The 14099-nt window shown below is 37.8% G+C and overlaps 1 protein-coding gene across 4 annotated transcripts; it reads left to right on the top strand.

Moving 5' to 3' along the window:
* Window positions 1–4168: 4168 nt before the first annotated feature.
* On the top strand, window positions 4169–11402 carry KDTA (KDO transferase A). Of its 4 annotated transcripts, XM_086570721.1 has the most exons (12): window positions 4169–4603; window positions 4695–4737; window positions 5039–5161; window positions 5592–5711; window positions 5790–5868; window positions 6413–6529; window positions 7296–7393; window positions 8549–8639; window positions 9596–9715; window positions 9826–9896; window positions 10701–10738; window positions 10845–11402. In XM_086570721.1, exons 1-12 carry the CDS (start codon window positions 4305–4307, stop codon window positions 10921–10923), a joined length of 1278 nt encoding a protein of 425 aa, XP_086426847.1. In that variant the 5' UTR covers window positions 4169–4304; the 3' UTR covers window positions 10924–11402. The 4 variants fall into 4 exon arrangements, with proteins under 4 accessions (XP_086426847.1, XP_086426848.1, XP_086426846.1 ...); XM_086570722.1 differs by lacking the exons at window positions 10701–10738; window positions 10845–11402 and adding an exon at window positions 10558–10667; XM_086570720.1 differs by lacking the exon at window positions 10701–10738 and having other exon boundaries at window positions 4170–4603; window positions 6419–6529.
* The last annotated feature ends 2697 nt before the right edge of the window (window positions 11403–14099 follow it).

Raw genomic sequence — 14099 nt, forward strand, 5'->3', positions numbered from 1 at the left:
TTTTCTGAGGCTGAAATTCAAAGAGCTCTATTTGAGATGGATGATAATAAAGCACCAGGGCCGAATGGTTTTAATGCTCACTTTTCCAAGAAGAACTGGCTTTATGTGAAAGATGAGTTTGTAAAGGCAATTATCTCCATTTTTCCCTTGAAGTCTATTCATCGAGGTGTTAATTCAACGCACTTAAGTCTCATTCTCAAATGTGCTAATCCTTCCAGAGTTGAAAAGTTCAGACCTATTGCCTGCTGCAATGTTATCTATAAGTGTGTATCGAAAATACTTACTAATAGAATGAAGTCTTACTTGTCAAAAATCACTTCCATGCAACAATCTGCTTTCATCCTCGGCAGATCAATCCAAGACAATCTCATGGTGGCTCATGAACTGATCATAAGCTACAATATAACTCATGAGACTAAAAGATGCTCCTTAAAGATTGATATTACCAAAGCATATGATACAGTTAGTTAGCAAACTATTGAGAAAGTGCTAGTAAGATTTAGATTCCCGGAGAAATTTGTTGAGTGGACTAAGATGTGCTATTCCTACACCATACTATTCTATTTTAGTCAATGGTACACCCCAAGATTATTTTGCTGGTAGTAGAGGGCTCAGGCAAGGGGACCCATCTCCCCGTACTTATTTGTCCTGGTCATGGAGGTGCTTGGGTAGTATGCTGAAATGTAATATGCTGGCGAAAGAAATTTCTTATCACCCAAAGTGTAAGAAATTAAACTCACACATCTTTGCTTTGCAGATGACATCTTATTGTTCTGTAGGGGTAATGAAACAACTATGAGGGCAATGAAGAAAACCCTTGATGAATTCACTGAGTGTACTGGGCTCAAGTTGAGTAGATAGAAGACAACACTACTGGCTGGAAGTATAAGCTATCATGAAGCAAAGGAATTGGCGGACATTATGGAAGTGCAACCCACTACTAATCTTAGGCTCCCACTCACTGCATCTAGAATGAGGATCAAAGAATGTCTTTCTTTGACAGAAATGGTTACTAAGAGAATTTCAAATTGGAAGAATAAGTCTCTCACTCATGCAAGTAGGCTCCAGTTGATTCAATCGGTTTTATCCTCTCTCCATGTTTATTGGGCAAGAACTTTCATTTTACCCAAGAAAACATTGAGTGACATTGGTAAGATTTGAAATAGATTCCTTTGGGCTAGTCCGGAGATGACACCCAAAATGCATCATGTTAGTCACTCTCTCATTCGTCTTGGGAAAGATCAAGGTGGGCTGGGGATAGTAGACCCGAAGACATGGAATAAGGCTGCCAACTGTGGCCTCGTTTTTAAGATTGCAAGCTATGAAGACTCTTTATGGGTTAAGTGGTCAGTTGAGCATCATGTTAGAAAACAACACTTCTGGACTATGAAAAGTCTAATTGATTGCTCGTGGGTCTGGAGGAATGTCTTAAAGCATCGGAAGGCTGCCCAGAAGTTAGTAAGGCACTAGATAGTGAAAGGAGAGCAGACTTATGTGTGGCATGATCCTTGGTGCCATGATACTCCTTTACTTCAGTGGCCTGAAGCAGTTCAACTCTTACAGGTGCGGAGAATGCTCTAGTTAGTGATCTTATTACTGGTGGGAGATGGAACCACCTAGTTACTAGTCTGCCTACTAGTGAACTGAAAAAGAGCATAGAGGATACTGAGTTGAACACTATACTAAGGCAAGACCAGGTCATCTGGACTCCAACAGTCTCAGGATGTTTCACAGCCAAGTTAGCATACATGGCACTCAAGCAGACTAGAACAAAAGTCAAATGGTATAGAGTGGTTTGGGGTAAGCTATTTGTCCCTAAACATTCCTTCACTGGTTGGCAATTGTTTGCGAATTGTTTACCTACACAGGATAGATTGGTTAGGAAGAAAATTATTACCCAATCTACTTGTAGTTTCTGCAACTCTTCCAAGGAGCACTCAAAGCATCTATTTTTTGATTGTCCATATGCTAAAGGTGTCTAGGCGATAGTGAAAAGATGGTTAGGCTTGAGCACTCAAGTTAAGTCATCAACTGCCGAGTGGTATAACATTATGCGGATCTGTAGAGATGCCACTATGGAATCTGAAATTGTCAGAGCTATTGTCTGCGCTACTATATATGCCATCTGGGTTGAAAGGAACTTGAGGAAGTTTCAGCAGAAGTAGCAAATTGAAGATCGAGTCTGCGAAAAGGTGAAGCGGGATATGAAATTATATCTGCAGACAGTGTTGAAAGAAGTCCCTGACATGGTGGCAGCTAGAGTACTTCTCGACAGGTTGGGGATACAAGCTTCTTTCACGGCACGAGCCCCAATTTGGTGTAAATGGTTTAAGCCTGAACCAGGTGAGTTTGTAGTCAATACAGATGGATCGATCACTGAAGAATTTAATGGGTTTGGTGGTGCGATAAGAGATGCAGCTGGAGTTGTTCAGCTGGCGTATACTGGGAGCTCTATAAAGAGGTCGATCATTACCCAGGAACTCTTGGCTGTTGAAGCGGGTATGAAGGGAGCTATTTGTATTGGAGCTCGATGAATTATAGTTTGTTCGGACTCTAAATGTGCAGTAGGAGCGATAACTGGGCGAGAGGAACCTCCTTGGTATTGTTTTAACATTATTGCTTCTATTCAGCTCTTGCAACAACAATTTGAACAAGTTGATTTCAAGCATGTGTATAGGGAAACAAATAGGATAGTTGATTACTTCTCTAAGTTATGTAAGTTTCATGAAGATTTTGTTTTCTATTTTCTTCCTCCTTTAGACTGTGCACTGACTAAAATTGTAGTGGAGGATGCGCAAGGAAAAGTGTACTTGAGATATTGATTAATACATGTTGGGGTCTGCCTAACCCCTAGCTTCTTCAAAAAAAAATATTGAAATTAATATAAGTAGTAGAAGCACCACCCCTACTAGAAGCACCACTTGGAGTTCCAAACGTTCCACTCTCTCTTCTTTGGCGAATTATCTCCATTTTCATTATCTTGAAGTATTCGGTAACTTTCGGCTCAAGAGTAAAAGTATCTTGTGCTAATATTTTGTTGTCTTCTTTCCACTTCTTGAGCTCCATCATCTTCACCCTATTGGAGGCGGCATTCGTCATTTGTGCCAAATATTTCTCCATCATCTTGTAATTATCTCCTCCTTTTTTCATCATTTCTTTCTCACCCATTGTTCCCGGTGGTCGTTTTTTCTTGGTTCCACTTCCACTTGCATTTCCACTTCTACTTCCACCTCCACCTCCATCCCCAACTTGTGTAGGAAATTGATCAATTGGAACGCCACCAAGAGTTGCCGACGGCGTTGTGGGTGTTAAAGACAAGACTTCATCATCTACATCAAGAATGACGGTGGTTCGTCTCCTCGATGTAATTGTAGACCGACTCTTCAATTCTTCATTCCATTTTGGGCTATCTTTGAGGAGGGCCCAACAATGCTCAAATTGAAAGTGTGTGTTATGAGCCAACATATATATTGTTTTTGCCTCGGCCAACCGATCTTGGATCGTTGTGCCACTTCTTGCGGTCCTCTCTGAAGAGGAGATAATTTCCACCCACCGATTGCAAGCTTTTTGGATGTGTCCAAATCAAGTAGACACCGAATTCTTGCTTCTCTTGTTGTTTTCACCAACCCTCTCTAAAAATTTATCTAATATTCTCTCCCAATAGTGTGTGACTCGTTGCCCCGCACCAACAATTGGATCTTCATTAACATATATCCACGCTTTGCAAAGAGCCTCATCTTCTTGAATTGAAAAATTGACGTACCTTGTAGATTTCTTTCCTTTTGATGTGGTTACATGTTCATTTGGATTCATTGTTGTACTTGAAGTAGTGATTGTTGTAGTTGGAGTAGATAGAAATTATATGAGAATGGGAGCAAATGGTGAGAGAGTTGTGTGAAGTAGTTGCTATAAATTTGTAATTTCAGAAAAACTAGTTGTTTCTAGCCATTGGGATGTCTGGACTAGACAGACGACAGAGTTTATATCATCCGTTGTAATTTAACGTCAGATGGCAGAAACCCCTATCCCGAATTTAACAACTATTAAAAATCCCCATTAGACTGGTTTTTCGAATTTGGGCTGCCAAATTTAGCTGGGCTGCTAAAGGGCCTATATGGCACTTTTTAGCAGCCCATTATAGCTGCTCCCATTGGACGTGGTCTAATAAAACGGAGCATAGTGAGAGTAAAGAGTTGAGAAGCCAAAATCATCTATCATTTTTATTTGGGCAAAATCATCCCATTGGATTTTTACAGTAGTAGTTGTTGCAGGCAGGCAGGCAAGAGTGAAGAGTGAGTTATTAAATGGCAAGAGCGAGGAGGCAAGGGGAGTTAGTTTACATGGTATATAGAGCAATGACATATGGACTCTCCCCATTTCTCTATCTTCATCTTCAGTGGAGAAGATTTAAAGGTCTTGAGCACCCTCTTCGTTGGCCAGAACGCTTGGGTCGCCCTTCACTTCCTCGTCCACCTGCCTCTCTTATCTACTTTCATGCTGTTTCTCTAGGTGAAACCATGGCTGCAATTCCACTTATTAACCACTGCATTAAACAACAGCCGGATTTCAACATTTTGATGACTACCACTACTACTTCAGCTTTGTAATAACTTTCTAACTTTTTCTTCTTTACTTTACCATTTTATTTTATGCATACCCCCAAATACATCACTCCATTTTTCTCGTTTTTGCAGTAACGTAATAAAAGACCGCCTTCCAGCTCATGTCATATATCAGGTATATTCCTTTTTCTCTTCTCAGTATAATATTGGTGAAGCCTATTAAACTCCTTGCAATTTATGTTGCAATAGTTATTTGGTACTCTACAAGTGTAACTAGTTTCTCTGTAGTCCTTAGGAAGTCTTATATCTATTCTGGTTAGGCATTTTGATGTTTCATTGATTGAAATTTTCTTCTCCATATTCAATCCTTCCTGTAAATTTTCAGGAAGCCTTCATAGTGAACTTAATCGGAAAACTAATTTTTCTCGACTTTTTCTGTTTTTTACTTTTTTATGATCATTTTGTTTAAATCGCAGTTTGCACCTCTTGATACTCCTGCTGCAGTAGATGCTTTCCTTAAATATTGGAGTCCAAATGTGGTCGTGCTTTTGGAAAGTGAGCTCTGGCCAAATCTCATCTTGGGTGCCTCAAGAAAAGGCGTAAGTGAATATCGCAATAATAATTCGTGCCTTTATGTTGAATTTGAAATTGAGGATAACCTGAATGCAGGCAGATATTTTCCCTTTACAATTCACTTTCTCTATTTCAGTGACAGAAACAATTGATCACTTTTTAGTCAATAGAGCTTTAAAGCAGAGGATACTTTGAGTATTTATCAGTATGCCACTTTCATGATATTAGATTACCAAAAGTATGTAATACTTAGCATGGTCCACTCCCCCCACCTCCTCCTCGGCCTCGTTCCCGTCCTCCGTATAAGCATATTACCTGTAGATCCTTTGGTAAATAAAAATCATTCGAGTTGGTTTTCATTTGATCTCTGCATTTGGATTGTTGACTCTCTCCTTTCCTCTCTCTTTTTGGTGATCGGTAATTGTATTGGTTTTCATCCTTGCAAGTTATGCTCAGATCATGCTGGCTTTGTTAAATGCCCGGGTTTCTTCCAGATCTTTCAAACTTTGGTCACAGCCACTAGCTCTACCCTTGATTTCGTTGATGCTGTCAAAATTTTCTCTGATTACCCCATTGGTATGGTCCTTCAATGAGTTTACTATCACAAGAGCTGATCCCATCTCCCTTAGTCACTGATCATTTTGTTTGTAGCAGAGCTCAGAACAGGCCATCAATTTTCAATTGCTGCGAGCACCACCATTTATAATCAACTTTCCTGGCGACTTGAAATATGGTAAATTTAACTTCTTAATGTACATGACGCATGGAGTGCTTCTGTGGAATAATAGACAATTCCTTTAATATAACTGACTACCAGTGTGCTTGTTAGAGTATGTGTGAGAGAACATAATGCACAATCATAAGATCTACGGTTTAATTTTCGTTAAATCATGGGATCTGGTCACTTGTAATATGTAGACATTTACGCAATGTGTACTTGTGTTAATGATGTATTGATTGGTGAGGCCTATATAAACCACCATTCTTGTAAATTAAATCTGTAACCAAATTATGCAAGTTATCAAAGAAATTAGTTTTATAGAAACGTCACTACTCAATTCTTACTACAACTTTATGTTCCACATTACTATATGATCACAGAAGTAACTAATGCCACATAGCTGGAAATGATGCTTCACTGTTCTTCCTTGTGCTACATTTTTGCTACAATGTGAAACCATGTCAGTGAATAACAATCAAGAGTTCTTTTATGAAATTAAAGGGCTTGTCATATTCCAGTGGTCTCCATTTTGATCTTAGTATTCTTTCCTGTTAAGCTGTAGGAGAGGTTGATATTCCTGGGAAGGAGAGCATACACATAGAAGGTTTGCAGCTTCAACTTGCTAATAGGCCAGTTTGGATGGCTTCTTCCATACATGAGGGCGAAGAAGAAGGTCAGCACTGGGTGCTTATCTCCATTTCTAATTCGATTTTATTCAGAGTTTCACACTATTTTCTGTCATACTTCATGTTAGTGCTACACTGCTTTGATTAGTTAACTCATGGATTTGTTGTGTCTTATTTATTATTATTGTATTTTATTTTATTTATTGAATATTTTTAGTGTTAACATCAGAGTAGATCTTCCATGTATAAACAGTTTGACAATTGAACTTTCTGTTCGTTTTCCTTTATTTGGTATTTGATGAAGAAGAATCAGTTTTTTCTTGATATTTCAATTCCTCGACTCCTGATGCTTCCCTGTCTCCCTAGGCCAGCTTGCTTCTAATTGTTTGGTTTAAACATGATGAGAAGTTACTTAGTCAAATTGACATCTGCAATACATGACTTTTTAAGTTAAATATGAGTTAGTATTAGATAGTTAAAAACAATAAAGCAATTCCTTCCCATGGAAAAGTCCATACCCCATAGTTGCATGAGGTGGATGAGTGCGGGTGTGGGTGCGTTAAGTGAGTGTTTTGAATGTGTGTCTAAGAAGTAAGAACCGCTCTTTGTGTGCAAATCAAAATTGAAAAGTTGTCTAACGTGTAAATGTATTGCTTGAATAATGAGTTATATAAGATGCTGTAATAATGCTATATGGAATTGCGCCTCAAAGTTATAATTATTTATTTCTAAGTTCAGCGAATATATATCTAGCATTTACATGTAGAAAGCCCCCTTTTTTTTAATGCAAGTGTGTACCAAATGAATTTTCAGTAATGCTAGGGGTTCACAAAGAACTAATGCAAATATTCCCTGACATGGTCACAATTATCGTGCCACGGCATCCACAGCAGCAGCAGCACATTGCTCAAGTATGCTTCTGATCTTTTCTTGAAACGTTGTAGTCTATACTAGTGTTTTTGTGGTTTATTTGGCTTCTTCTTATGTTTATAAATTTGCCAAATGAAAACAAATGCAAAGATAAAACAGATCCAGTAGGTCTTATAAATTGATACAAAGAAGTAAAAATATACATAATGAGCTAGTAGGTTAAGACGACTATGCCTACGTACACAGGAAAGGAAGAAAAGAAAAAAAAAAAATCGATGCAGTCCTTAAACAACAAAACCGTTGCACTTCCTGAAGAACCCTATATTTCTATTATAAATAGAGAGATGCTATTTCCTTTTTTGGCGTTGGTGGTCATGCAACATTATTCCCTGAATCCCGATATACTGTTATTAAGCCAAAGGTCTATGGTCACAATAACTAGGAGTACCTTGCATGCAGCAAATATACAGACCTGGGTATACTAGATCTTTGGCATGCTGCCTTACTAGTGGGTGCTGGAGCCTCCAGCCCACGGTTTCAAGGGCCCAAATTTTGTTTTTGAAAAAATAAGAAAAGAAGAAAAAATTGTTAAGGCCCCTCCTACTCCATACCCCAATCTTATGAGTTATGACGCACAATGGATGGGACCTACTGCCCTTCCATGCATAATAGATATTCGGACTAAACTATTTTCTCAGTTTTGTCTGTAATCTGTTAGAGTCAAGCTTTGCCTTTCGGAAGTCCAGAGGCGCGGAATCATTTGAGGTTAACCACTGAATCAGATGATTAGGATTTCTCAGATAGATAATCCTACCAATCTAGGCTGTTCCTCTTTAACTAATCAGCCTTCATAACTGCACTTAACATTCAGAGTGGCCAGTCCAAATCATCACAACTGCATATGATAGTTTACAGATAAGAGTGATAGACTGATGCCCATGACAACCTGAGGATAGAGTGATAAGTATGATGCTAATGGAGTGTTATCCTTTCATTTAGTCAATCCTCATGGATACATAACCACGCCCCTTATACAACCGGCTACTGTACTCAGCATTCTTTATAACCAGCATCACAGTTTTCTATGTTCTTGAAATCATTTTAATGATCGCAGAGCATCACTGACCACCAGTTCTTGTCATTTATCAACTACAATAAATGCCTGTTTTAGTGTTTCAATGTCTGTGATCCTGAAGGCACTGCAGAAAGAAGGAATTGATGTTGCTTTAAGGTCTCGTGATGATAAGATTTCACCACACTCAAATATCTACTTGGTGGACACTTTAGGTAATTGTTTTCCTTTGACTGGTTTCTTTCAATTTGAGAATAGTTCTCTACTTTTTGTGCCATAACATGCAAACCTACACCAGTCACATGGTAGCCTGGTTTAGCATCAACGTGTGATCAATTAGCAGGAAATCTCTGCTTTTAAAAATAAATTATGAATGAGATGTTATAACCAGGACTTATGGACTAACAAAAATCAGGGAGCTGTCTTTATGCTTTATAGAGCAAAGTATAACTAATATATCTTAGATCCTTATGCTTTCTCAAGGCCAATAGTAAGCCTGGATATATCTTTTCCTCTTGAAGGATGCTTAATTTATAATGTTGGGTTGATTTTACATGCCCTGATATTAGAATCTGGAATGGTGATATGTTGCCAATCGTCTTTCATTCGGAATATATATTTTATATACCCTTCATGAATCATGACAATGACGAAAACAAAATAAGCAGATTTTCTTAAGCAGTTCTGAAAAGTTTAAAAATTACGACAACAGTGACTAGTTTTTCCTATAGACTATTAAAGAATGTTTCTCAAGCATATTAGAAGCAATCAAAATAAATTCAATACAAATTACTGAGCATGTATAAGGATTTCCTTATGGCTATCTGTGCTTCAAAAGACACTAGTGGAGATTACATCTAGAGAGCATTCTTGGTAAAGATATTCAGTAATTTTTTATTTTTTTGTTCTTTTGTGTTTTTGGTAGGTTGAACTAGAGTATGTTCTTCTACTTTCATGTATTCATTCTAGTTGAACTTCCCAGTCTGTAGTCATTCAAGTGACTGTGCTGGCCCATCAGTATTCTTTCTTCATTGAGACAAGTAGGCTGCACTGTGATTGATATTTCATTTAAGTCTCCATGCAAGTGAACTTGGTTTGCTAAGTTCATGGTGGTCTGTTTCTACAGTATTTTTCAGTTTTCACTCCAGTCTACTTTCCACCTGTGTTGCAGGTGAACTGAGAAGTTTGTATAGGTTAACACCAATAGCTGTCATTGGAGGTTCTTTTCTACCTGGTTTAGCTGGTCATAATCTTTCAGAGGCTGCTGCAGCTGGCTGTGCTGTTTTGACTGGTACTAGTCATAACTTGTGCCAACAAGAACCTCATTATGAAGCATTTTTGTTACATTATGTGAAAGATATGACTGGTACCACATTTTCTTTTCATTTTTCTTGGTTTCAGGTTATCACGTTGGGCACTTTTCTCATATGGTTTTTGCAATGCAACGAGCAAATCCTTTCTCAGTTCTTCAGGTGATATTCCGTAACTCTTATGCTTTTGTGTCGTTTCATTCTGAAATATATTGAAAGAGCTACTCTGTGGAGGTCCTAATTAGTACACATGGCATCCATGTGGACAGAAACCTAGTGAATCGTGAATGTGAAAAATGGGACCTTCTCCAGTCATGTTTTGTGTTTACCTTTACCCTCTTTGTTAGATCCAATCAACTGATATAGCTAAAGCTTTTAACTGATTAACATGAGTCAACTAAGTTCTCAAGTTTGAGCTCATCTAATTAGTACACAGTTACTACTTAACAATCTATTCTACCTTGCCCCAAACAACTGGTAAAATGGTTGAGAGTTGAAGTATCTACAAGAGGTAGGATTTAAGCCCGTGAACTGGTTAATTGTTCAAGAATCTTTGTCGGACTTGATCACTGGTTGGTTATCAGTAGAGTTCATTTTATTAGTGCAGTGTTTTTCAAATGGTTTAAAAGCCAATTCATTCTCTAAACTATTTTCCCTTTGTTAATAAAAATAAATTGTTTATCCATATATTACATGATCGATGGCTGTCGTCTTTGTAAAATTCAACATAATATCTGGATAAAAGGAGTCATTCTTTGTGTATGAGCCAATTAAAAAATGCTTTATGAGGTTGAATTGGATATTATAAACGTTTGCTTTTCAGAAACTGAATCTGATTGATAAACCTTTCTGGTAACAAATATGAATGAAGCCGCTTTTAGTAATCCAGGAGTCTATTCTTTGAAAAAAAGTTCATCCAACCTCTTCCTTCTAGTATGTAACTGAAGACAAGAATTATCTTTACAGAGCCAATCGATGATGTTTCCTCTCTATTTACCACTGAGGTGTGTGGGCATGCATATCTAATTGACTATGAGTTTTCTATTACATATGCAACTGTTCTTAATAAACCTCAATTAAACATCTGTTACTCTTCCACCGCTCTTTCAGGTTTCTGGAAAAAGAGAGCTTCTTGAAGCTCTCAGTGAGATGTTCAATAATCATAGAGTTCTGGAAGCACGCCGTGTAGCTGCAAAACAGACCTTTCTTGCTCTGTCTAATGGGATTGTTGCAAACGTTTGGAATCTTGTTCACCTCCATCTGATTAGTCGGCAAACGAGATGAAGTTGGTGGTCCTGACAGGTGAACATACTGCAAGGCCTTGCTTGTATGCTGTAGAAGATTGCAGGCTGCAAATATGTAGAGCTGTTTATCAACTACAAATGATGGTGTACATAATGTAGAGAAAGGACGGCGGCTTTTTTTCACACAGCTAATTTAGTGGCTGTGAATATTCAATGTAGTATAGGTAAATGTAGTGAAAGGAAGGGGTTGACTGGAAATAGCGATGCAGTTTTTCTCAGAGCTAATTTAGTGGCTGGAAATATGGAATGTTGCCTCATCATGCTGTAATTTGTAGTTGGTGGGAGAGGTACTTAGCCAAAACAAGGCCCTTGTGTAAACTAATTGAGCATTGATTATAATTGAATTGAGCCTTTTCTCTATGTATATACACGTGTCATAGTTGTGTATCATGTGAAGTTAAAACACATTAGGGTTAGAGAAAAGACTTTAGTTTGGCTATTGTTTTGTTTGGCAATTTTTACGTTATCTGCATCTTCCAGCATATATAGATTAATAGCTCCATCTTCCTTCAGCGGTACCAGACTTTGATCAAGTCAGTCTACAGTGTTAATGGGGAGTCAGATGGTCATCCTCCCCCAACCTTGTTCAAATTGCTTGGGTTGACCCAACACCACCACACACCAGACTCAGACATACAGAAACCAAGGAAAATAAAAAAATTGACTGTCCTAAGTCCTAACATCGTGAGTATACTATTGAAAATTTTGGCAGATGCAATGGGACTTGAGAAAACATTGATGATGATATCTCTTCAATTCTGCTTTTTCATTCTGACAGAATTGCGTGCTTAGAGCATCTTTAGGAGAGCAACCAAAAAAACACCAAAATTTTGAACCAAAAAAATACCAAACCAAAAAAACACCAAGCAACTACGCGGTTTTGCCAAAACCGCGCCATATAGCCCACGTTTTGGCAAAACCGCGCCACTAAAGCCCAACTAACAGGCCCAAAACCACGCGATTTTGAGAAAACCGCGCCATGTATCCCACATAAACTTTTTTCTTTTTTTTCTTTCCTAATCCCAATTAGAAACCCAAGCCCACGCGGTGTTGGCAAAACCGCGTGAGTGATTTGATACAGCACCAAACCTAGAACCAAATATTAGTCGATTTGGTGTTTGGTTTGGTGTTTTTTTGGTGTTTTCATCAACATGTAGTTCTCCTGAAGTTGAAAAAACACCAAATTCTTGATGCTAGATTGATATCACTACTAAAAAAGCTCTTAGGCATTCAACTGTCAAAAGAAACTAAAAGGACTGAAATGAACAGTATTCAGAACCATCTCCAACTCTTTCAAGAAAAATGACAAAGCATTTTTGGTTTTGATAAGCTGATGAGACCTATTGGTATGGCAATTTGATTGTTTGTCCAATGACTTTGCTTGCTTGGGCAATGGAAGGTGAATACTGAATCCGTGCTATCTTTGGAATATAAATTTTTTTCGTGGATCTGTAGAGAGACAGGTCAAAGCTTGAAACTGAACTGTCATCGACTCTAATAAGTATAGATCCCTGAGGCCTAAATGAAGTAATGAACTGTGTTAGTGGTTCACTTTTATAATAACAGAGCAGCTTTTAAAATTTAGTGTCACTATGCCCGACGAACATGTAGCCCACTCGAAAAGAGATACTCGCTAACAAGTGGTCTTCATTCGGCTTTCCTTCTAGGGAAGGACTGAACTTATTCAGACTTTCAGGTTTACTTGGCATCGCCACACCTCTCTTGCAAGTTTTGACCTTGTCTTGTCAAGGAGTATCACAACGTATACCAATTAGACTTGATCTCTGCCTCATTTTTCTGTATGTCCATAGGAAGAACTGAACTTATTACTAATCCCTAACAAGACTTTCAGGTTTACTTGCCATCGCCACACCTCTCTTGCAAGTTTTAACACTGTCTTATATGAAAAAGAGTAACACTACTTATACCAATTAGGGAATTAGGGGAATATAGTACCACCTCTCTTTCCCTTGACATTCTCCCACCATTAGATTCATAAGAAGGCTTTGTTAATAAGGAATCTATGTAGCAGATCCTATATTCTTATTATTAGTCTTTCAAGCCTCTACTTTGACTGCAATTACACGTTCTAGAGATGATCAAGCAATTGGTCTAAACCGCAAGTTTTGAGCTTGTTATTTCTCTTAATGTGGTTCTAACTTTCGTGCTCATCATTATTTTTGTGGTTTTCATTGGGCACTCTCCCAAAACAGATAGACATATTACAAGTTTGTCGTTGCAGTAGAAAATATGTTTTGTGTTGGACACTCCCCCAACTACATCAAAGTAACCTATTGCAACCTTCTATTGTCTTTACTCTTTTCCCATCATCTTCATACACCCCCTAAAATCTAAATCTCTTTCCCTTTATGTCCCAAAGCTCAACCCATTTACTCACTCCTTCTCCCAATCCTAAAAAATTGAAATTCGTCCATCACTTAATGGTGAATAACATTTTGAAGTAATTTTTTTGTATATATATATATATTTTAAAAATAGTTGGTTGAAGTAATAAAATTGAGGAGCAATGTAATAATTATCCCATATAATGAAATCAATTTTTTGTTTGTGTTTTTCAATTAATGTAATTGTGTGTGTTTTTTTTTTAGTTGTATGTGTTTTTCAATTTATGTAATTTTGATCAAATAAATTGTATGTGTGTTTGAAAAACAAGTGTTTTAAATATGGATGCTTCAATATAATCTAGGTGTCGTTTGAGACCAATATACACGGCATAGCTGGAGCCTGGAACGGCCTTGCGTTGCCGTATGACTTGAACTTCCACGGGATGGCTGGGCCGTGTGAACTGAACTCCAACATCATGACTGATCACTTTATAATTTAAAGTTAAAGTTAAAAAAGAAACAAATCCTTGCTTTTGTTTCTCACGGGATGTCTTACGAAACGAATCCTTAAGAAACAAAGTTAAATAATAAACAAAGTTAAAGATAACTGAAAGATTCCTCATGTTTGTCATGGGATGTCTTTGCTTTCAGATTTAAATTGTTGCCGACATATCTCAACTTGTTATTAGGCCAGTAGTATGCTCATCGCGGTTTAT

This window comes from Coptis chinensis, chromosome 7 (genome assembly GCF_015680905.1).
Source record: "Coptis chinensis isolate HL-2020 chromosome 7, ASM1568090v1, whole genome shotgun sequence".
NCBI lineage: Eukaryota > Viridiplantae > Streptophyta > Magnoliopsida > Ranunculales > Ranunculaceae > Coptis > Coptis chinensis.